Source organism: Condylostylus longicornis, unplaced genomic scaffold (assembly GCF_029603195.1).
Source record: "Condylostylus longicornis isolate FDR11 unplaced genomic scaffold, ASM2960319v2 ptg000137l, whole genome shotgun sequence".
Lineage (NCBI taxonomy): Eukaryota > Metazoa > Arthropoda > Insecta > Diptera > Dolichopodidae > Condylostylus > Condylostylus longicornis.
The window spans coordinates 1,492,484-1,518,739 of record NW_026578105.1 but is presented as its reverse complement, the minus strand read 5'-3'; the positions used below and the strand labels follow the sequence as shown (position 1 = coordinate 1,518,739).

General features: G+C 23.3%; 2 protein-coding genes across 3 annotated transcripts; one reads left to right on the top strand and one right to left on the bottom strand.

Moving 5' to 3' along the window:
• Positions 1 to 426: 426 nt before the first annotated feature.
• On the bottom strand, positions 427 to 26,176 carry LOC129615576 (major facilitator superfamily domain-containing protein 6). Of its 2 annotated transcripts, none has more exons than XM_055530832.1 (4): positions 26,151 to 26,176; positions 2,126 to 2,271; positions 1,886 to 2,044; positions 427 to 1,819 (listed from the first exon to the last, which is right to left on the bottom strand). In XM_055530832.1, exons 2-4 carry the CDS (start codon positions 2,267 to 2,269, stop codon positions 566 to 568), a joined length of 1,557 nt encoding a protein of 518 aa, XP_055386807.1. In that variant the 5' UTR covers positions 2,270 to 2,271; positions 26,151 to 26,176; the 3' UTR covers positions 427 to 565. The 2 variants fall into 2 exon arrangements, with proteins under 2 accessions (XP_055386807.1, XP_055386806.1); XM_055530831.1 differs by lacking the exon at positions 26,151 to 26,176 and adding an exon at positions 5,885 to 6,118.
• Positions 13,706 to 25,544, top strand: LOC129615574 (transferrin). The gene is made up of 4 exons (XM_055530830.1): positions 13,706 to 13,866; positions 23,033 to 23,403; positions 23,471 to 23,773; positions 23,857 to 25,544. The coding sequence occupies exons 1-4, from the start codon at positions 13,761 to 13,763 to the stop codon at positions 25,201 to 25,203; spliced, it is 2,127 nt and encodes a 708-aa protein (XP_055386805.1). The 5' UTR covers positions 13,706 to 13,760; the 3' UTR covers positions 25,204 to 25,544.
• Positions 26,177 to 26,256: the final 80 nt, after the last annotated feature.

The window sequence follows — 26,256 nt, the reverse complement described above, 5'->3', positions numbered from 1 at the left end:
TGAATGAGTAGGTAACCTTAATGAATTTATTCTATAAAAATTTACAAAACATGTAAATAAATATTTGGTGAATTGTAAACATTTTCGGAATCTGTAATTTTCTAGTATTATTTATTATAATATTATTTTATTTATGATTGTTTCTAATGAAATATTAAAATTCAATCTTTTTAATTTTCTTAGTGAAAAAATAATAAAGAGGAAACTAAATTGGTGTTGTTAAATATATTATTATTTCTCATATTATCACAGTATATACAACCATTATAAATATACAAAAGAAAACATTTAATTGAGTAATAAAAATCTTTATTACTCTTCGGCTCATAATTCTTAATTTTTAAATGTCTAGTACAAATTTTATATAAGCATAAAACTTTTATCAAAGCATTTAGCTAATTGATAATAAGTATATAATGTAAAAATTCTTATTTACTATACGAAAGTGTATAATTTTCTTACAAAATTATTTTAATTTAAATTATAGTCGATTTTGTACATAATTACGCATATACATACATAAAAAAAATAAAATTTAAAATTCTACACTAGTATAAATTTTTAGTTATGAATTTTCATTAATTTTTACTTGTTCAGATGGTATTTCATATACAACATTTGTTTTTTGTTTGGCACGATGTGTTTCATGTTTTGAAGCTGGTCTTAATATAAAATGTGCTATACAAGTAATAATGGCACCAATTGAGAAAATTCGAAAACTTTTTCGACCACCCCAATATTTCATTGAAAGACCACCAATAAAAGAACCAATAGAGAAACCTAAACCATCATCCATTCCAGCTACAAGACCTTGAACTGTAGCTGAAGTACCTGGTGGAGCTATCGCTGAAGCATATGCTACAATACATGTATAACATAAGGCGTATGTACAACCTTGCATTATCATTTCAACTGGTATTAAATACCATGGATTTGGTATCCATGATATTAAAAATAAACGTATTGAATATGTAAAAAAGCATAATGTTAAACAATGAACATAACCAAGTTTTTTTAATATTTTTCCGCTATATAGAAAAAATGGTATTTCACCACATAAACATTCGGCTGCTATAACAAAACCTTCAATTAATTTAACTTGTGCCATATAACCTGTAGCTTCAGCAACTTCTTCCAAATGCCAAAACATAAAGTATATTATAAAAGCATCCATTATACCAGCTAATGTTGCAAATACAAGAAATATCGAAATTGATGGTTGTAATAAAAGTTTATAAACATCTCGTACAATAGATTCAGATGTTAAAAATTTTGGTAATTTTAATTTAGAAACACTCATTAAATCAAATCCAGTAAAAATTAACATAATAATTAAAGCTGGTCTTATACTTTTTATTATATCATCTGATGCTAAATCAACAGCAATTCCGGCAATTAATGCTGATATTCCAAAACCAATTGTACCCCAAACTCTTTGTGCACCATATTTCATTTCATTTTCATCTCCTAGAAAATCAAAACATACTGCATCACTTATACTATTTGTTACATTATAACCAATTGTTCCCAAACATAATAATATCAAATATATCCAAAATGTTGCTGTGTTATACAAGCATTCAGGAATATCATCAATATTACATATAAAATTTAAATTATAATCAATTGTTATATTTGGAACACAAAATTTAAATGTTTCATTTGAATTTAAATCTTTTATAAATGTAGATGATTCATTTTCTTTCAAACTGCTTATATAAGCTTTAAAATTTTTAATTGGAGTTTCAATGTCCGATGATAAAATTGTACAATTTAAATGTCTTGTAATAGAACATTGAGCTTCATGACTGATATTGATCTAAAACAAAAATCATTAAGTAAAATTAAAATATTTTAGAATTAAGAAAAATAAAAAAAAACTTACCTGATCATCACATATATTCAAATCACCGCTTAGAACAGAAAAACTAAAATTTGATTTAATATCAATTTTATGTGGTGGTGCTGGTGGAATAAAGTAGAAACCAGAATATGATAAAGACATTATAAGAATAATGCATACAAAAATGAATTTGCGACAATTCTAAAAAATACAAAAAATATACATACATATATAAATATATGCATATGTATTATTAATATTATTGATTTTAACAAGAAATACCGAAAAATAGTCAGCTAAAAAGCCTGCAACTGGTTTAGCGAGAACATATAAAATTGGCAAAAAAGATGTTATATAACCCATTATTTCCGAGCTAACACCTAACTGTTTTCCATAGACAGATAGTTGTGGCAATATTGGACCCATTGCTATAATGAAATGAAAAAGAAATAATTGTTAATATTAGATTCTTTATAATAAAATTTAAATTATTAATTTAAATTAAATAATATCTTTGTTTTCAATTTAATAAATATAAATTTTACATTTTTATTATAAAACGAGTAAGAGCTTCATTTCCAAAATGTCTCGAAATGGAATTTTAACTGGAAGTTTAGCATTACATTACAACTTCTATTTTCCGATAAATTTCCCGAAATGTAACTTCAAAAATGTACGAAAAGATGGAAGCGCAATGAACCAACACCGCAAGTAAAATTTTTTTCATTAACGTATCAAAACTGGAAGTATTTTCCATCAATTTCCTTAAAAAAATTTTTTTTTTTTACCTTTAGTTGGAATCTGTATAATATGCGTATCAGAAGGAGATATTACTTTGAATAAAATAAAGAAAAATTTAACAGCAATTCAAAAGAGAAAAAGAAAGATCTTTTGTATGCTAAATTTCAACATAGAATAAAAATTATCGCTTTTTCCCAATGGTTTATTTGGCAAGACACTTTCCAGCGAACAATTTGCTAAGAGTTTGGTGAAAGCAAACATTTGGCAATACTTTTTTTTGTTTATTTTTGTCAATTTCTTACAAAACCTATTAACGTTTGCCGAAAGTAATACTGTGATAATGTTTTTATTATTTAAGTAGAATTATTTTTACAGTTATTACAATGTCAAATTTAAGTATGTATATAAGCTAATGAGTTATGATTAATTTTATATTTATATTACTTTTATCTAGTATCTCTTTAGAAATGGTACACTGTATAATATTTATAAAATGTCTAGGACTTTAGATTTTTTCTAATAAATGTTACTCGCTAACTCTTCGCAATTTCTTAATTTAGAAGTATCAAAATTAAATACCTTTTAGTAGGAAGTATACTAACTTTTTTTGGGTAAATGCAAATGGCACTTTAAAACCAAGTATACTAACCTTTTTTTGGGTAAATCGTAAATGGTAAATTATTAATAATTTTAATTTATATTTGAATAAAATTTTAGTACAACAAATATAATTTGTCAAAATCGAATTATTCATGATATTTACCGGCAAGCATATTGCGCCTACCAAAGTAAGTTAATTTTAAGTTATTTGCATACTGTATATTATTATTTAACATACTGTATATTATTATAATTTGTATACAGTAAGAATTATTATTAATTATAAGAAATCATAAGAAATGTAGATATTAAATTTTAAGAAGACTGTATAAATAATTATACGTATAAGAATTGTTAAATATAAAATTGATATATTAGTGAGATCACCAGTATAAATATGCGAAATTACAAATGTTTTATTTAATTAAATTAATATTTATTTTTCTTATATTTAATACTAAAATATACTTATAAAGAATGCTATATTTTAAAAAAAACTTACTTGTATACATAAGATATGTTTTTTATATTTAAATAATTTTATTTTTCAAAGTGTCTGTATGACACAAAACAAATTTGCGAAATTCCCGCTCTTTATTTATATAAGGAGATTGTACATTTTATGGTATTTGATTAGCAACATATTAATTTATATAATAGTAATATACATATATGTATATATATATACCTATATAATTATATTTAAACTATTTAATTTTATTATACCTAATTTGAATTTTCTTTTTAATGAATTTAAGATTATTATGTATATAGTTCATTAATATTATAAAATTTTTAATTCCCAAGATAAAAAATTGTAAAATTTGGATAGATATACTTTTTGTATATGTATATATAATAAGTATATATAGTATAATAGTATAATAGTACTAAGAGAAAATAAATAATATTTATATTTAAGTATGCGTGTACCTAAAATATAAAAAGTATATTTTATTGTTATACGTATATATGTGTGTACTTTAAGGCTAACGCCAAATTTGAAAAATTGACGAAAAGATATTTGACATAATGTATACTATAGATTCATACATTATGTATATATACGTATATGTTTGCTTAATATGAATTCAATGACCTTTACACATTGCGATGTTGTTGTTTTTATTTATTGCTTAATTATATTTAGTATAAAAATTATGTGAGTAATCACAATATTTTTAAATTAAAGCACTTAATATTATTACTTAAATATTTTTTTTCAAACTCACTTATAAGTAGTTTTAAAATAGTGATAATATTTATTTGGACAATAATATAGATTATCTAAAATAAATAGGAAAAATATTATCAAAAATTGATAATAGTTTTTCTTTTATCAAAAATTATTTAAGAACTTATACACATATACATACATACATATTATATATATTATTAATTATATAAAAAATTTATTTGAAAATTTTTTAAGTGCTTAATACGCTAAGAAATTCACTTTAAATTTAAGCGAATTCGCTAATCCTAATAGAAAAAATTCATATTCGCCAAAAATTTTATTCGCTTCGCCGATTCGCATAATAAGGACCTATATATATTTTTTTTATCAACTTAAATCTCTTGAATCTAAACCTAAAAGCAATTTAGGGAAATATAAAAAGAAATTAAAATTTTTTCATTTATTTCATTTAATTCAAGTAGAATGTACTTTTACTTCAAGTACTCGTATTTAGTATGTACGTAAAATATTTATTTATTTTTATACCCTGCACTTCGTGAAGGGTATATTCACTTTGGTATGGAGTTTGTAACCACTTGAAGGAGTCATCTCCGGTTCATATTCTTGCTCAGCGTAAAATTCTGCGTTGATTAAGCCCTGTTCGTCCGTCCGTCCGTCCGATCGCACGATAACTCAAAAACGAATAAAGAAATCGTCACCAAACTTCACAAGTTGCTTCTTTTGCGCAAACGACGGCTGCTATTATAATTGGGTCCATTCCAACAACGGGTTCGGTTAGCTGCCATACAACTCAAAAAGGTTTTTTTTTAAATATTTCAAAAACTAATAAAGGTATCAATATCGAATTTTGCAAAAATGTGTCCAATTACATTCTACATATGTTCTGAAAGTTTTAATGGAATGGCTGCACTGGTTCAGGTAGCTACCATACAACTCTAAAAGCTAATTTTAAATATTTGGAAAAAAATATTAAAGTGAAATTCACTAAATTTGGTAGTCCTGTGTCCAATTATAAGTCACATATATCCCTGAAGTTTTGTTGGAACGACTTAACAAATTCGAGTAGCTGCCATACATCTCCAAAAGCAAATTTTAATGATTTAGAAAAATAATAGAGTTGGATTCAGGAAACTTTGCAGTTATGTTTTCAATTATAAGTAGGTCAGACATATCCATGCAGTTTCTATAGAGTGGTTTGTCTGGTTCGAATACTTGGTATATAACAATTAGAGCTAATTCTAGATATTTCAAAAATAAATTGTAAACTCAGATTGCTAACGTGCAGGGTATTATTCGGTCAGTTTATACCGACTGAAACGTTTTTACTTGTTTATTTTTGATTTGAACAATTAAAAAGGATTTTGAACTTGATGATTTTTTTTCACTTAATTCATTAATAATATAATGTCTATGTATTATATATTAATATAATATTTGTATATATATACATATAGCATGTAAGTATTATATTTAATATTCTAATATTTTTAATAAAAACTTACCAGCCATAAAGAAAAAATAATGAAATTTAATAGGTAGAAGTCTTCGATTTATCGTCACCATTTTGATATTATATAATTTACGATATTTCTTCTTCTATACTTTATTCGATATAAAATATTGAGTTTCCAGTTTAAAATTTTTATTTTTTTTAATATTGTAATTTTATCATATAATATAAAGGGTATAAAATTTTCTTATATTATTTTTATTATTTTTTTTCATGTAATTCAATATTATAATCTTTTTCCACCCTCTTTGTATTCTTATAATTTATATCACAATTATCTTAAATATTATTTTGTTAATATTTTAATTCTATTAAATTCATTATTTAGATTTATTAATAATTTATACTTAAATATTAATTTCATGTATAAAATATCTAGTTTATTCTAAATTATTAATATCATTGTGTTTTTTTTACTAATTTACACTCTTTTTTTTTGTATTTTTTAAGCTTAGCATATCATGTGTATAATAAAACTTATTGTAATATCATATTTCACTTACAATTTTCATTATCAATTTTTAATTAAAATTTAATTAATTTATATTAATTGCAATTATCATTTTATAATAATTATTTTGTTTTATAAATTTATTACAAAACTGTTATACAAATAAAATTTCAATGTCAACATTGAATTTTGCGTAGTGTTTGTGAATATACGCGTTTAATAATTTTGTGAATTGAAAATAATTTTCGATTTTAATTTGAAATATTCATTATTTTTTTGTTCGAACATCTGTAAAATGTTTTTTATTTTTAAATAAAAAAAAAATACATAAATAATTAAATATATTTGCACTTTGGATCCGTTATTATTTGTTACCGCTCTTTTAAAAATAGGTTATGTTTATTTTTAAATTTTTCTTTATTTTCTCCAAAAATTCGCTATTTTAATGTCATTGTCTTTTAACGTCTACCATCTACAAAATAAAATATAAAAATAAAATATTAATATTTTTTTATTCTAGAATTAATTTGAAAGCAAAAAAAAAGGGAAACAAAAAGAATAATAAAATTAATATTTTTTTGTTTTTGTTTTCTTATCAGTGATAAGGAAAGCAGTCTTTAAAAATTCATAAAAAAACGAGAAAAAATGGATCTTGTCAACTCTGTGATACCCGTACGAATTTGTTATCCTATGTGCGTATTACCCTATCAATTTATGCAAAATTTCAGTAGGGTTTTTCAAAATACTGTGTGTGCCAAACTATTATTGAGGTTGTGTATGGCACCTACCAGAAATAGCTAAGCAATTTTAACAAATTTTATCAAACACATCGGCCCTACTAATATATCCGCTTCTGTGAAATTTCTATACCATAGCAATTATAGTTTCTGAGATATAGCCAAATAAATTTTGAAGTTGTATGGCAGCTACCCGAACCAGTACCCCGATCAAATCCAATTTAAATAGGATTCTAGCACTTATTACAATAAATCATTTGTGAAAATTCAGTGAACTTAGCTCAATTAGTTTTTGAGTTATCGCTGAGATGAACGGATGGACAGACAAAGCTAAATCAACTTAGAATTCGGCGCTGATCAAAAACATACACTTGAGTCTATATTTCAGACCATTATTACTCAGCGTTACAAACAGTAAGGCAAATTTAGTATACCCTTCCAACATACGTTCGTACGGGTATAATTACATACATTATATCAGATATACATATGTATGTCTCTATCATACTCAAATATAACAGATGATAAAATTCCTTATCGTAAAATTTTTTACCATTTGTTTTGTTTTGTATTGCGAGTAAATATTTTATTTAGAAAACGTTTCTATTGTTAAATATTATTTAAGTATATATAATATATAATATATGTATATATCTTCTACAACAAAATATAATAAAATGTATATATACATATATATATTATGTATGTGTATACATATATCGAATTGATAAATATAGTAAAATTAGAAATTATAATCTAATGAAATAATATAGCAAAAAATTAATAGATATTGTAGGTGTTCTTCGGTATGCATATGCTTATAATAATAATGATTTTTTAATAAGTAACTTGCCAACAAAAAGCAAACAAAAACAAATATTTTTCGGAAAAAAAGGTGTTGATTCATTTGAATCAAATAAATTACTAATTACTGATTTGTTTATACAGTTTTATTAAAAGATCAATTAATTATGCACGTATATACGAATTCAATTTTAATATAGAATTATTGAAGTTATATATATAAATACTAGAAATTTTATTAAATCGATCATTGTGAATTGAAAAAAATTATACTATCTTTTCTCAAATAGTGAAAACATGTATATTATGGTATTCTTTAAGATTATCGAATTATAGATTATCCAGATTAATATCATGGAAGATCTATATCATTATAGGAATGATATTATTTAATTAAGTATAATAAGAGGGCTAAGTCTTTTTAAAATATTTGTGATTTAATTTAATATAACCAAATTCTAATTATTGTAGCTGCATGAAAAAATTTATAACAATTTACCTACTTTTTTTTAATCACGTATTTTATTTTCTAATTATTTATAACAATATATGTTTGTATATATATTATTATGATTAGTTTTACATATTAGAATTTTAAATTTATTCTATACACACTGTGTTAAATAATTTTCATAATGGTGACAATGTGTCATTTTCATAAGTGACAATTTCTGTCGGTTATCATTTACTTGAAGAGAATTCAGTACTTTATTTGATATTAGCTAATTTTTCTCTATCAAACAAAATTTCCGGTATTTCATACTATTATCAAACTTTTGTAAAACTTGATTCAAATCAAACAAAACTAATAAAGAATGTTTGATAATGTAAAACATATCTTTCATTGATATTTTTCAATACAAATAAATATTATTATATATATGGGTCAACATATAATTAAAATTATATTATTGTAATTGATTTATAATGATACGAGTACATGAATATTTAAGGAACTTCTAATTTCAAATTTGTTATTTTAATTATGAAAAAGTATTAGCAAAATATTTTTAATAATTTATACGTGCGTGTAGAGGATATTATTACCTATAGTTATATTATAACATTTTATGTTATAATGTTATATTATAACATTATAACATTTATAGTTTAAACATCTATGAATTTTTAAATATTTAAATTAAATTTAACTAAAATGTTATATTATATACTTCCACGTTTTAAATTGAAAATCCAGAATTCTTTGCAAGTTTATAATTTTTTCATCTCAATTCTTTTGTTTTAATTTTTTTAATACTCGGTTTCTCTTCTTATGAGTTTTTTATACACCAAATAATATTGACTAACTAAAAATTCGATTAGAATTATACTAATATTATTCTAAAATGTACAAACTTAAAATTGTAAAAAGTTAGATATGTATAACACATTAAATAATTTTTATATATATATACAGTTATATATAGTAGAGTCAAAGTAAAATTGAATTTTATAAATTTCAACAATTTATTTTTAATTTTACAACTATGTATGATCATTAAATTACATATTTATATAATCAGATGTGAATTATATACATTAGAAAATTATACACTAAAATAATATAAGTTATAAGTTCATTTTTCAGACACTATACTGAGAAACTGAGAAATGAGAAGAGATCATATTAAAAAATTTGTTATTTTTATTATGATTCGGAAGTTTAAGTATTTAATGAAAATTTGTTGAATTTTAATGAATCAAAAACTCAAAGTTAAAATTTAATTTTTTTTAAACTAACCTTTATTAATAAAATTTTAACATTTCTAATTTATAAGTAATAATGATTTAATGATGAAATAAATCCTGAATTTAGCCCCATACCACCTTAACTATAAAACAAATTAGAATATTACATTGCCGACAATATTGCTGACGAACACGTATACATGATTTCTTGATTGTTGAATTCTTTAAGCGGCATTGCTCAAAAATTCATGTAATATCGTAAATAATTATCATAAAATCAATTAAATTTTAATAATTATTTTAGAAATAATTATTTTAAAATCGAAATATTTTTAAATTTCAATTTTTAAGTATAGCGATTTTGAAGTGTATAGCAAAACTGTTTGAGAGTTTGAAATAAACAAACTGAGAGAACTTGAAACAAACTTGTTCTAACACAATAAGGATTTAGTAATTGATATTTGTTAAGTCACTTAATTTTCTTCTAAAATTGATCAAAAAGCGATTGTTTGACTAATTACTCATTTGTTGATAAAGAGAGCTCTCTTAATTTCTCGCATTTCTAATCAATCAAAAACTAGTTTATAATATATCAAAATTAAACAAGTTCTAACAAACAATATAGGTATTTAAACTAATAGAAAATTAAATAAATAAATTTGAACTTGAAATAAATAACATTTTAAAAAAGTATTAAATAAAAATAATAGTTTTTATTTTATAAAGAGTCGTGTACCTACTGCAAATCGTTTTTAATGAAACACATTGTAAAAAATTATACACACACACACACAATCATTACACAAAAAATAACTTGTATATAAGAAACTCTCTATTCTCTATTTCTGAATAATTTTAACAGAAAAAATGATAACAAAAATAATCACATTTAAAAAATTATAACTCAAAATTAATAAAATGTAAAATATATTTTTAAAAAATTTAAAAAAACAAAAGATTTAAGACGAAAACTTAAAAGCAAAATTTAAATCCCGTTCAAAAAAATATTCTTACTTACGAGTACGGCATACATTTATAATTAAAATTTCAATCCGATCTGAATAGTAAATCTTAATTTAATCCTTCTTTCCTCCTACTATTCTAACAGAATATATAAAAATTTTAATATAATATGAGTATATAGAGAGCACTTATACAGAGAGTACATAATTATAGAGCTATAAACATATTTTGTTGAAATTTATCACTCATAATTTGAATTCTCATTTTAAAATTTAATTTAAAATTCTTTTAGAAAGAAAATATTCATTTATAATTTTTATATCATTTTATAAGATAATCATGATTTCCAACAGTTACCTGTTTTTATATTATTCTTTCAACATATTTTTTACCTAGGTAAAAGTACCTGATGGGAATTACCCAAAAGCAAAATATCAAAAAAAAAAAAAAAGATAAACAAATTAGTAACATGGATGGTTTTTTAAAAGAACCAAAAAAAAACAAACCAAAAACACATTTCAAGGGAATGGCAATTTAATTATATTTTAATGACAATCAAAACAATATTGCTACATACTATACATATATACATGCCAAAATACGTATGTATATATAATATGCTAATTTAATTAGCATTAATGTTCAGTTATAAATGCTGTAAAAAATATTGTTAATATTGCTTGTATAATAGGCACATATAATAAACATGTTAAGAGTGTTGTCTTCGAAAACCATAAAGAGAGAGAGTACATATTATAAAATAAAAAATCATTAAACAAATTTTTATATAATTTATTTTGAAATTTAATAAAACACCGTAATTGCCTAAGAATATTAAAACTTTGAAACAAAATGTATCATGACTGTAAAAGACGCATACCGATTTAAACTTAAACTGTAAATTATTTAATCTTCTTCTTCTTAATGACCTTTTCCTTTATTTGAGGTCGGCCTTCCGTGATCCAAGAACATCTGTCTTAAGTTGTCGTTACGTTTAATCGTGGTTTCTACATATCTCTATTGACTATTCCTAGTCCTGTTGTTGATGGTCTTCCTAGTCCTCTCTTAGGTATTGCAATGTCAAGGGTGCTCTTTGTCTCGACGCATGATATGATCGTACCATCTCATTCGTTTTTCTAATAGTTTTTCTTTAATGTCAGCAATCTTGAAGGTACCCCTGAGGTGTTCGCTTCGTATCTTTTTTTGTTACGTCACGCCTGCGGACCACATTAACATTCTCATTTTGGCGACATATAACTTTTTTTCATGTGTTTTATTTGCCAATCAGCACTCCATTCCATACATAAGAGCTTGTCTGACCGCCGTAGATTTGTAGATTTTGCCATTTAGTTTAATTGGAAATTTTTTATCATACAAGAACGCCTGTAACCGACCTCCACTTCATGCAGCCAGCATTAACCCACGACTACTTACGTCCCCATTGATTTTCCCGTTTGACGATATGATTTGAACCATGATATTTGAAAGCATTCATTATCGGTATTAGTTCGCTTTTTATTTTAATTCTATTTATTTTAAGAACGCATAAAATTCTTATAATACCTAACTGATAATGTGGCATTATATTAATATTAACTTGTTTTAAATAATTTTCATTAATTATACATGACCAATTTCTATTAAAATTTGCAATCTATATCCATTGAATCGAGCGCCTACCATAAATTATTGTTTTTATTTTTTTTTTTAAATAAATTTTCAATACACACATTGTAAGAAAAATGATAATATACCAAAAATTGCTAAAATATTAAGTTATACTTGTGTTAATTTAATTTTAATGTAAAATTTTTTAAAATTATCAAATAGTTAATATGATTTTTCTTTTTTTATATAAAATTTTATTCTTCTTATATACTTAATGGATTATGATAGTTATATGAAAAAAGTTAGTCGACTGATATTTAATATTCTAGTACAGGGATGGCAAACCTTTATCGGACTGCGTGCCAAAACATAATTATTTTAGAAAAATGAAAATGCTCGCGTGCCTTAAAATAAACAAAACATATTTGTCATTTACACAAATATGTCGATTTATTTATAACTGACATAATCTTATTTATACATACATATATTATAAATATAGAATTAATGAGATTTTTTTCATCAATATCAGGATGATAATTAGTTGTTTTTAAAGGAAATACAGGCTTCACTTAAAAAATTTTTGGAAACAATTTTTAGCAAATATAATTTTTATTTTTTAAGCAAATATAATATCGGAAATTTAAAAAAATTTTGCACTAAAGTATTTATTAGCGCGTGCCAGGAAAAGTAGAGACGAGTGCCACCTTGGGCACGCGTGCCTTAGGTTCGCCATCCCTGTTCTAGTATATTAACTTGTAAGTCGGGTTTTTTTATTTTATTTTATTTCTTAATTTGTATCTCAAATTACTTTTATGTATATTTGTGTGTAAAGTGTATGTACTAGTATACATAATAATAATAATATTTTAAATTTCATTAACATTGACTTTGTATTGATAATAAATTCTCACATGAGTTTTTTTTTTAAGTTTTTACTTTTTGTTTTTTTTTTTTGTTTTGTTTTATAAATTTAAATTATAAAATCTACTCATATTTTTTTTTAATTCTCTTCTCAAAACACAAAATCTTAAAGTTTATTTTTTTTTTTATTATTATTGTTATTTTATTTCATTAAGTTTATTCCATAACAGTTGACCAACAGAATCAGTCAGTAATTAACCGTCCGCTGATGATTCGAGACGTATAATAACATTAGCATTAATATTAAAAAAGAAAATACACACATATTTGCATATACATAAATATATAAAATTTTTTTTTGTGATTTTAAATTATAATTAAATATAGTCAAAGTATAACAATATTATATAGTTATAATTATTATAAAAGTTTACTGATTACAAATATTTAAATCAATGTTAATCATTTAGAAGAAATAAAAAAAATTATTATAAAAATTATAAAAGTCGCAAAATTTTATCGTCTGTTTCACTCCAGTATTAATTAAAGATTTTGGAGTTTTGATTTATAATCATTAATAATATTATAATTTGCGAATGTTCACATAAAAAAAAAATATATAATTTTATTTAATTTTTTAATTATGTTATTGTGTTATGCAATAATTAAACGAAAATAAGAAAAAAATTACAATTAATTATTAATTTTAAAAAAATTATTAGTTTGTTAAAAAAAAATAAAGAAAAATAAATATGAAATATTATAAATTATTATTTATATTTATTTTAATAATATTAATTAAATTTGAATATAATTTTGCTATTAAAAATTCAATAACAAAAAATGATAATGAAAAAAGTAAGTAAATGTTTAATATACAAGTACTTATTAGTATACTTACTATAGAAGTATATATTAGTACTATATGTTATTTTAAAGGTTTTAATACAAAGTATACATATACATATTTTGTAATTCTTATCAAAATATAAAACGCCTCCAATTTTAAGTAAATTAATATTAATAATTGTACATTGAACTTTATAATATTAATTTTGATAATATAATTGTGACGTTTTTATTTCAAAATATTGTGTTTTTTTTTTTAATATTTAATAAATAATTAAAATGATAATCAAATTAATCAGAAAATTTATTATCATTGTATTTATTTTCACCATTTAAATATAATTGAATGAAATTGTCTTTGATTTTCTATTTTTATAATAATTATTTTTGTAATATGGATTACCCTTAATTTTAATTGAATCAAATTTTATTTTTTCCACTCCTAGGAGGTGTATAGGGCTAGTGCATGACATCTTAGATAATCATGCCCTAGTTTCATTGCATCATCAATTTTTAACTAGGTATAGGTGACTAACCTGCCATAGTTTTTTTTTTCTTTATATTAAATATTTAAGGCTATTATATTTATTCTTTATTTTTCTTACTTTTTATATCGAATATTATGAATGTATGAAAATTACTTGCATACTATTTTAATTTACTATTTTATAAGTATTAATATTAAGCTATAATATTGAATATAATTTTTGAACGAGACCCTTTGGTTAAAGGACCGGTGCCATAATCACTGCACCAATGGTCAGGTTATATAGAAAATAATATTATTAGAAAATTTATTATTAAGAAATTTTGACTAAGAAACAAGTAATATAGAAAAAGTATTTTTACATAGAATTTTTGTGTTTTTAATATTTTTTTAGTATATAGTAGAAAGATCTAAAAAATTAAATGTAATCATATTACATATATACAGTTACATATACATACATATTAAATGTATTACATTATTATGACATTATTACATACTATTAGAGTAGATATTTGAATTACATAATTAAATTTTATTCTTAAATATAAAAAATTCTCACCGATTCTACTTATTTTCTCAATAAAATACTAGTGTAATAATAATTTTTCCTTTTATTGGAACAAATTTATGCATACATACATTTTTGAAACAAATTTATGCATACATACATGTATTATTATCACTGTTATAACTATCGCTCCTATTATTATTGTGTTAGAGTCATTTCATATGGTACAATGAACGAACATAATAATGTTAATATATTTGAAATGCTGCGAATGCAATTGACAAACATAGATTATGTTAGTCAATGCTAAAATGTCATTTAAGGAAAATTATAAAAATCACTATCAAAATTATATATTTGGATTCAGTATCGTTAATAATATAATATATATAAAAACATATCCCAGTGGGAAATCAAGTCATTAAATAGGTAATTATGCGCAATTACTTCTTGGTAATCAGTCTTTGGTTAGCTTTCTGGTTACTCACTGGAATTTAATTCCTTGATGACATTTTGCGGGTAATGTCCCAGAAGGCAGCCAATTTATTACATTATAAGAATATAATCAAACTTAATAAAATTTTAAAACTATGCTAACTATAGTAAATTTGCAATATATTTTATTAAAAAAATATCTCTGCATATATATATTTTATATACAGTAAAAATATACTTAAATTTATTTAGACAAAACGTTGTTCGCATCTTTTTAATTGTGAGATAATAAATCAAGGTAAATTTAAAATCATTTTTTAATATATTACGTAAATAAAAATATATTGTTCAAAATGAATTCATAAAATTTCGAATTTCAAATGAAATTAAGGTGGGAAACATAAATTCGATTATCATAATTATAGTAATTCTGTGGTTACGTGCAAAACATTTAGTAAGAATTTCGGAATACTTAATCTTGTTTAAAAAAAATTAATTAAAAATTAATTAATTCTTTGAAAATTAATTACAAATTTGTTTATAGTTTATTTCACTGATAGTTCCAAAAATCTGAATAAAAGTATATTTATAGAGCTACATTTTTGTTCTCAAAAATTTAATCGTAAATTTGAAATTAATCTAATCGAAACTTGATTTTTTTTTTTTAAGTATTTTTTTAGAACCACAGAATTAAAAAATAATATTCGTTTTAAATTTTCTAAATAAATTAACAAATTACAAATTAATTCTTTAAAATTCATAAGAAAAAAGCATTTCATCAATCACATTTGAACATTTGAAATTAAATAATTCATTTTAAAATTAATATACACGTTTGTTAATATTGACTCATTAGAGTTTTAACTTATGAGTGTAATATTGTCATTATACCCGTACGAATGTATGTTCGAAGGGTATACTAAATTTGCCTTACCGTTTATAGCGCTAAGAAATAACGGTCTTAGATATAGACTCAAGTGTATGTTTTTGACCAGCGTCGAATTCTGAGTCGATTTAGCTTTATCTGTCCGTGCGTCCGTCCGTTCGCCCGTCCCTACGATAACTCAAAAACTAATTGAGCTGAATTCACCAAATTTTCACAAATGATTTATTGTAGTAAGTGCCAGAACTCTATTTAGATATGATCGGGATACTGGTTCGGCTAGCTGCCATAAAACTTCAGAAATTATTTGGCTATATCTCAGAAACTATTAAAGCTATGATATTGAAATAAGTGAATATATTAGTAGGGCCAACGTGTTTAATAAAAATCGTTGAAATTGCTTGGACCTTTCTGGTAGCAGATATACAACTCAGTTTGGCCATATCATCTTAGAAAATATTGAAAACACAGTACTGAAATTTTGCATAAATTAATATGGTATAACTTAAAGTCAGAGCTGTCCCTTTTCAGGTATGACATATTTATTCGCACATAAGATAACAAATTCGTAAGGGTATCACAGAGTTGACACGGTCAACTCTATTTTTTCTCGTTATGTATATGTATATTTAATTTGTAACCACAGCTATAGTATAAATTTTAAATAATATGATTGATAATTTAATGACTTGTGACGCTATATCAAAAGTTATAGTAGGTAAATTGTAAATTTATTGTTTATTTTATAAAACTTCCTGTTTTATGGAATTCCCTATAATATTATTCACAAATAGTAATTTATTAGTATATAAAATCATAATAAATATTATATTACAAGAATAAGAAAATATCTTAGTATGATTTATTTATTTGAATTTTCATTACGTATACATAATGTTAAGTTCAGGGGTAAAATATTTATTAGATCTATGTATATAGTTGTGAGCTTTTAGGAATGTATATAAAAATATATATATTTGTAAGGTTTTGTATATACATTGATTGTTTTCATATTATATTGTATGATATTTATACAATGCATATATTTTTATAACACTGATATTAATTTGATTTAAAAAAAACAATCTCGCAATTTTATAAGACTATAGTTTCACTTTTCAAAATTTGAATTGCTTAGACGGAACAATATGAAATGGGAATACTTTTATTAAATTAACTAATTAATATCAATTTATTTTCAATTTATTTTATAATTAAATATAATATAAGAGAATATTTTTTATTTTTCAAATATTAAATTTTAATTTAAACTATTTCTTTTTTTTTGATATTAGATCTAATCTAGTTAGTTAATATTGATGAGAAAGAGTTGTGTTCATATTAAGTAATAATGTCAATTAACAAAATCTGATATGAATTTTTAAAATCATTTTAATTTAATTCTGTTATACAATGTTTTCTTTAACAACTGTAATTATAGAACTTTAAATTTATTTTTAAATTTACAAACTAGAATTCAATGAATATACAAAGTATTAAATAAAGAAATGAAATGAATAAGTTCTAGTTCAAAAAAAAAAGAAAGAAGAACTGGATTTTTAGTTAAAACAAGAATATTTTATTTTTGGATAATCTGGTTTTCTGCTTTTATTTAAAATAATTTTTTTTTTTTTAGAAATTATGTTTTTTTAAATATTTAACACACTTTTTTCGACAAATTCTTTTGTCTTATAAAATAAGTGTTGGCAAAAAATTTTAATGATTTTTTTCTATTTATATTAATAATTTATAATATAGGTTTTTGATTAGTCGCTTAATAGCTTGCGGATGTAAATACTAAAGCATTGGAGTTTCTGCAAATTGGAAATGGGACATATACGAAAGCTATACGTTAATATTTTAATATTCCTACTACATAAATTGTTAGATATCGCTTACATATTTGTAATAAATAAAATCTCTTTCAGTTTTCTTTCAGCTCAGTAATTTTTTTAGTGTCCGCTAACGTTTTAAGTATATTTTTGCTCATATACATACGTTCTTATTATTTTTGCTTTAAGAATACTCAAATAACTCTTACTTTCATGCAAAAATTTAATAAAATTTTTTGTTATTTGGAAAAAAAATTCAGTTTTAGATTTTAAATGAAAGAAAAATGAGTCAGAACTTAAAAAGAGAGTGACTCCGGAGCTTTGTTTTTTTTTTTTCAAATAAAATTGAATTGCAAGGATTCCAACCTAATATTTTCCCTTCCCTAAATAATAAACTAACTGAAATTTAGAATTGCAATGTACTATTATGAATATTTTAAGAGAAGTTTGAGTTATTGAAAAACAAATTCATATAAGTAAATTAAATAAATTGTTATTAATTTTGATATTAAGAAGTGATGTTAAATAATGTTATATAATTTTTAAAAATAAATTGTGAAATTTAATTATATATGTACTTCTATACATATACATATATATTTTTGACCACAGAATATTAAACATTAAGAAAATAGTATGTATGAGAAAAAATCCGGTTATGCCATTATTACAAAGTTAAATGTATATATGTGTATGCACATATAAGGCATAATGTTTATTTTACGTATGTACACATACATGTTAACATGTGTTACAAGACATATGATATTATGTATAAAGTTAAAATGAATTGCATGTTTTTTTTTATATATTAATATTTATGTGCGTTTTAAATTAAACTTAACCGTGATATTAAGGTCTTGCGACAACGAAATTAAAAAATTTTATTAAAAAAAAATTAAGATACAATTTATTTTTATTTCATTTAATTTTTTTTTTCTGTTTTGCTTCTTTTTCTTCTTCAAATTTTTATATTTCACGTGAATTTTAAAAAAAAAAAGAAGAAAAGAATTAACCTTGAATTTTATTATTTTTCTTTAAAAATGAAAAAAAGAAATAACGATAATTTGTTAAATTGAATAAAACAAAAAAAAAACAAAAACAAAACTGGTTTTATACGTTATGTACCTTCTTTTTTCACTATCATTTTCATTTCTGTACGTGAAATTTGGATAATGTTTCTTTAGTTTCTTTAATACCAAGTACTAATGTTTTTATACGATATTAGTACTTGGCATAAAAAATATTTAATTAATTATTTAATTTTTTTATAGAGAAATTATTAAAATATGCTGGTAAATATTTGGTTACAACTCAACAATTTGTTGCAAATCGTATTTCTGTTACAAAAATACGAAAGACTATTATGGAGGAAAATTCCTCAATCGAATATGTGCAACATATAGAATGTATTAAATCAACGAAAGAAAATTCAGACATCTGAACTCAATTCAACAGATCAATTTTAATTTAATAAATTTTATAATTGTATTATACCAAAATCCACTTCACTCACAAAACGGCAATTCGAAGTCGGATGGTAAAATTATTAAAAAAAAAAAAGTACGTGAATACTCATGAGTGATTTCGAATCGCTCTTAGTCCACTTAATAGAAAAATTAAACTTCCATTTATTGTAATTTTACTGTATACTGTACTTCCTTTTCTTCTGAACTAATAAAATACTGGCCGTATAATGCATAAGCAATGCCAAATTATGAGTTTTAATTAAACCAGAAAACATGTTAGTGGCCATTATAAAAGAGAATGAAATTTTTGAAATTAGTTTGGTAGAATAATAGCGTACCTGAGGGTCAACTTCGAGGCGTCCATCTGAAACAATTTCCGGAGAGGCACTAGAAAAAAGGGGTGTTAATCTTATGCTTCTACAACGAATAAAGAAGAAAGGTTTTTCCTACCTTATTGATCATCCATATTGCCTTTTCTCAATTTCATTTTCGAAAAAAAAAAATCATGCGTACGAAATTCGAATACACTCATTGGAAATTTTTAAAATTTTCAATTTTTTCTTAAAAAAAATACTATTAACCTGAAATTATATAAATGTATAACAAAAAATTATATACAATTTTCATTTTAAATCGCTTACCATAATGAAAAATTTGCTTGATAATTAATTTTAACATTTACGTCAGAGCGTAATTTTTTAACCAATTATTCCTTGTAAATTCATAGTTATAACATTAATATTGAATAAATAAATATATTATTAGTGTTATTCAAATTATACATGAATTTATTGATTTTTACACTAAAATATCCTAGTATATTAGATAATAATTAGTCATAACATAGCTTAGATCAGATCTATAATAATATTAAATTGATTAAAATTCAATAGAAGATTTTTTAAATTGTGCTAAAATTATCTATAAATAAACTTAAAATTCTTAAAATGAATACTAAATAAAAATGTGCCAAAAATTATTTAAAAATAAAAAAATTTTCTAGAAATATATGTAAAAATATAACGAATATGGTAATAGATAAACAAATTTTTTTGATATACATAAATATAGGAAACTGAAGGAATTGGAATTTCCGATTGATGCAAACGTATTTCATGTTTCTTAAGAAAAAACAGAAAGTAAAAAACTAAAATAAATAGAGAGAGAGAGAAAAAACAAAATGCTATGTTGGGCAATGAATTTGCGTATAAAGAGTATTAATTAATTATTTAATGTTATATAGGTGTGAAATGTTTTGATTATACGAAGAAGATTTGACGTCATTTATAATCCACTTTTAAAAACAGTTATATAGTGCCCATTAATTTAAAATATAATAATAATTTGATGTAAATTTCATCAGTTTTGTTTTTCAATTTCTCATAAATATAATTTTAATATTCCGGATTAAATTTTAGATAATCTTAGTGTACATGGAATAATTGATATCCTATATAGATTTCAGATTGATTTCAAAGAATCTATTTCAAAATGAAAAAAGAATTAAAAGAGTACATTCTTTCTCAATATAGGAATCATTTTCTCAATTTGAAGGCAGTGCAAATTTTACAGTTTCCAAATGATTTACTTTTTTATTTGATTTTAGATTCTAGATTAACAATTTTCACATATCAATTTTTAAAGTTCGAATACAAATGATAATATTATTATGAATAATAAAATTTCAATAAATTTTCATTTTGTTTACATTCTATATGTGAATATAAATAAATTTGTTAGAAACAAAAAAAAGAAAAAAAAAACACAATATTCTCGCGTGTCTACAAATGATTAAAGCGGAAAACTTGATTAATTGTTTTTTGTTTTTCCTATTTTAAAAATTTTTAAAACCCGGTGACGATAGAAAATGCGTGTAATATATTTTAAGCTTTGACAATTTTTTTGCTGTTTTTTTTTCTTTTCTTAAATTTTTTTAATATTGATTGGGAATTCCATATTTAAGATATTTATCATTTATAAAATAAAAATATAAATGACGTTGAATTTAAAATGTATTTTATGAATTTATTAAATATAAAAAATTTTAATATGCAAAATTAATTAATAATTGAGTTACATATATGTACATATATAGGTCTATTAAATTGCTAGCTATATTTTATGATGCATGTAGACAATATGAGTCAATTTCTTTAACTTACATATTAGTGAAGTTAAAATTTCTATGAAATTAATATGCAGTTCAAATTTTTATTTTTTGCGTATTTGATCGCATATAAAATGAATTTTATTATAATAATAATTTAATAATTTCAGTAATATTTTGAATATTTTGTATATCAGCTGTTAAAAATAAGTAGAGCTAATGTCTTTATATCTAACAGAAATATAGATATAAAGATATAAAGAAATTAGTAGAGCATTTGACAGCTGCGCTAAAACAAAATAACTGTTTAACTTATTATAACAATTGAATCTTAGGTCTAAATATTTTAAGAATTTATTAAGAAGAGCAATTAATTTTTAATCGACGTGATAGTAGAACATTTTACTCTTTCAACATTTTGCTTTTGTAAATACTCCCTTATATTGCTCTCTCACACTTTCACATTCCCTTCATACTGTTTTATGCTCTCTTGCTCAGTATTAATTTTGTTATCGTGCCGCGTGCGTATAACACGTACGGAAAACTGGAAGATAACAATGTGTACTAATTATTACCATCTCGACGAGCATGCTAAAAAAAATTTCATCTTGTAAATTAAAGGTTAAAGTTAGAATTTTTTCGTTTACTTCAGAAATTGATATTTAACAAAAACCATACATTATTTTCCTTATAATTACGTATATAAACTTTAACTCACAATTTCTTATGCTAATGACAATTTCGCAAAATATGCAAAACATATATTTGTTATTTTGAAAAAAAAAACTGTCCATACACACTCAGCTTTTGAAATCAATTAAAACCTAATTTTCATTCTTATATTAATAATTTGAAATAAAAAGGTGCGAGCAATTTTCTTCAGTTTTGTCGCGTTTTGAATATACGATAAAAGAAGTTGATAATTGAATACGTGCATGTAGCCATGTGCAAAAAAAACACCTTTTCATTTAATTTCTTGAAAATTAGGTAATAACCACGTAAAATTTCACTCCTTTAATTAAGTATAAAATGTGAAAAATGATAAAAAAAACTCTTAATTCAATTAGAGTCACTTAAAGTGACTTTAATGACAATTTCTTTAAAAACTCCTATTGTCGGGAAAAAAAATACTTTTATTTTTTCTCCCCTTAGCTCTCAATTAATTTTAATTGTACATTTTTTTTTATGATCACAAGAACATAGAAAAAAAAGATCAATTGACTCACCTTGAACTTGAATAAAAATCAACAAAAAAAAAAAACTTCATATTAAAAAAAATTAAAACTATGAAGAAAAAAAAAGCCAACTGGTTTCAAAGTCTTTATATGAAGTGCATGAAATGATAAATTAAATATTTATCGAAAAGTTCAATAGATTTTTAAAATAAAAAAAAATTAAAACAAAAATATTCAATCATCAATTAAAAATAAAACTCAATATTTTAATTTCAGTTCGAGTTTGTATAGTTGAAGGGAGAGGATCATATAAAAAAGGATCAAAATTTTGTCCAATATTAGAAAATAGTAATTCAAATATGGAATGTGTTATTGGTGTAGATCGATTAGATTGTGTACGACGTATTCATAAAGGTACAGCACATTTTGGTGTTTTTTCATCTGAAGATTTAATTGCTGCCCGTTATAATTCAATTGAGATTTTGGTTACCAATGAAATGCGTTTTCATGATACACCATTTGAATATGAAATAGTTGCAATTGTTGATAATGAATCAGGTATTAATTCAGCACATGATTTACGTGGCAGTCGTTTCTGTCATCCAGGTCATGGATTAGAAAATCATATGACAGAGATCCTAGGAAAAGTAAGTTTTCAAAAAGAAAAAAACAATTAAAAACTTTTGAATTATGCTAAAATAATTTTTTTTACAGTATTTTGAATCAGTTTTGGTACCGAAAAAATGTGATGAAAATTTATCATTAACAGAAAGTAGAATTCGTGATACAGCAAACTTTTTCGGACCATCATGTAAAGCTGGACCATGGGTACCAGATCCAGTCCAGGATAGAATATTAAAAACTCGTTATCCATCATTATGTGAAATTTGTTATGACTCTTATCGTTGCGGTATTGGTGACAAGCATTGGGGTCGCCGAGGTTCTCTATATTGTTTAACTAGTGGTATCGGTGAAGTAGCATGGGCTAGATTAGATGATATTCAATCTCATTTCGGAGTACGTAAATAAAAGAAAAATTACCTTATATTAAGTATATATTTTCATATCGAATGTAAAATTATCTTAATTTTCTTTTTTAGTTTAGTGGTCTACCTCCAGAAGCCAATCCAAATGAATATAGTTTCGTTTGTCCAGATGGTCATTTGCAACCGTTAAATACAACACATCCCTGTGTTTGGGTAGCAAAACCTTGGCCAGCGGTTGCAGCGCAAAGACAAATTGCCGCCAAAATTCAAGACATTGTGTCACGTTTAAGTTATAATAATGAAGAGGAATGGCGGCGTGCTTTATTAAGCTTAATTGAACCATATAGATCAAAAATTCAAACATTAGACAATACTATAACAATTGATGATTATTTAGATCAAGCAATTGGCTTTCAAAGTGCATACAGTTTTCCAGAATGTAATCCTCCACGTTCAATTGTTTATTGTACAACTTCAATTATTCAACACGTTAAATGTTCTTGGTTACAAGAAATATCTCAGGTATATGGTATCCAACCAAATATTCAATGCATTCGAACATTAAGTATAGATGAATGTTTAGAGGATGTTAAAGATAGAGTAGCTGATGTTGTTTTAGTTGATCAGGATACGCGTATTAAAGCACAAAGAGATTATAATCTTATACCGTTATTATATGAATTTTCAAAAGAAATGCACGAACGATACGTTACAATTGCTGTTGTAAAGAAGAAATCAAAATTTAAAAATTTTGAAAGTTTACGTGATTATCAGGCATGTTTTCCATCATATGAAGGTGCTGCTTATATTTCTGTTTTAGAAGCAATTGCAAATATTACTCATCAGGAATATGAAAGTATACCAAGTTATTTTACTAGAAAATCTTGTATATGGAAACCAAATGGTCATACGTGCCCAGAAGCATACAAGGGTGATGCTGGAGCTTTGAAATGTTTAGCAGATGGTTATGGTGATGTTGCATTTATTAGTTCTGATATTTATAAAAATTTCACTGATGGCCTTATATTAGATAAATCAGTTGATAGAAATGAATATGAAATCCTTTGTCCATATGGCCATAGTAAGAAATCACCTTATGAATTATGTTATTTGCATTGGACACCTAGAGGTCATATTATGGTACATAATACTACTTTAACAAGGCAACACGAGATTTACAATTCTTTAAAAGATATGGATCGACTTTTTGGTAAACATTATAAAGAACATACAAAACCATTTACGATGTATGGACCTTTTGATAAAAGAAGTAATATAATGTTCCGTGATAATACAGATGGATTAAAAGGTTATATTGAAATGAAAAAAGATTCAGCCGAAAGATTACTTGAGGATATTTATAAAAAATATTCTGAAAGAATAATTTCAAATAGCAGTAATAAAAATTATTTAAGTGTTCTATTAATAGGAATTTTAATTGTAATCATAAGTTTTTATTGAATTGAAACAATTTAGGGAATATTGTTATTTTATTTTTTTCTGAATTTTGTCACAAAAATGAATGCGAATGAGTATGCAGTATTTTATTGAAATTTCAAATATTTTTTTTTTTTTATTTTTTATGTTTAATGTTTCAGTCAGATGTTTAAATATTTAAAATAAATATTGTGATATTATTATCTAGTTAAAACTTATTGTACTATAAATAAATTTAGAATTAAATTTCACTAATGCTTTTTTATTATAAAAAATTTCATTAAAAATGCACAAAGCGTATTCATTTTAAACAACAATAAAACTTTGTGATGTTTTTGTCACCGACTGTATTGACCGAAATTTTTCAAAAATCGTTTTTCGATCTTGAATATCCATTATTACTATCTCATTCTCACATAAATAGGTATATATGTACACTCATAGAGAAATATCGTAAATCGTATTAATAACCAATATCGTAAAAATTTAAACGATAAACTAAAACGAACTGCATAATATGTGCATATGTAATAACGCACATTGGGAAGAATAACGACACAACAGAAAAATATAACTTCGACTTCCGATATTTAAAATATTTATAGCCGAGTGTATATTAGTAAATTTTTTATTTTTTATTGTTACAGAGAACCTTTATTTATTAAAATATTATATGTAGTAACAAAAGCAAGTTTACTACTCTTTATTTTGACTTATATCATTCTTCTCGCAAATGTGCGATATGCATGTACGTAAATAATAATATATACATTCATTATCAATAGATTTAGACATTATTAAAATAAGATATTTTATTATAGTTATTACTGAGATGCGTTACACATCTATAAATTTAAGAAAATTTTTATCAAATAGCATAATTTATATTTTCATTAATACATACATACATGTACATATTATATTTTCCAAACATTTTACAAATAGGTTGCAAACAAATTTAACTTACTTACCATTATATTCGATTTTGTTTTCTGTATTTTACTTATTCACCACTTGAAGTCGCTTCATGAACAAAATTTCCATAAGATATTCTCAAACTGTAGTTGACTATTTCAT

What these genes read in the sequence shown, in the direction of transcription:
- LOC129615576 (XM_055530831.1), bottom strand. Translation starts at nt 5,945, where the DNA reads ATGGTGACGATAAATCGAAGACTTCTACCTATTAAATTTCATTATTTT. An exon ending in TTTTAGCTGACTATTTTTCG is followed by an intron (nt 2,045 to 2,125) that starts GTATTTCTTGTT and finishes TGTATTTTTTAG; the next exon opens with AATTGTCGCAAATTCATTTT. An exon ending in TGAATATATGTGATGATCAG is followed by an intron (nt 1,820 to 1,885) that starts GTAAGTTTTTTT and finishes TTTTTGTTTTAG; the next exon opens with ATCAATATCAGTCATGAAGC.
- LOC129615574 (XM_055530830.1), top strand. Translation starts at nt 13,761, where the DNA reads ATGAAATATTATAAATTATTATTTATATTTATTTTAATAATATTAATT. An exon ending in AAAAAATGATAATGAAAAAA is followed by an intron (nt 13,867 to 23,032) that starts GTAAGTAAATGT and finishes TTTTAATTTCAG; the next exon opens with TTCGAGTTTGTATAGTTGAA. An exon ending in ATATTCAATCTCATTTCGGA is followed by an intron (nt 23,774 to 23,856) that starts GTACGTAAATAA and finishes TTTCTTTTTTAG; the next exon opens with TTTAGTGGTCTACCTCCAGA.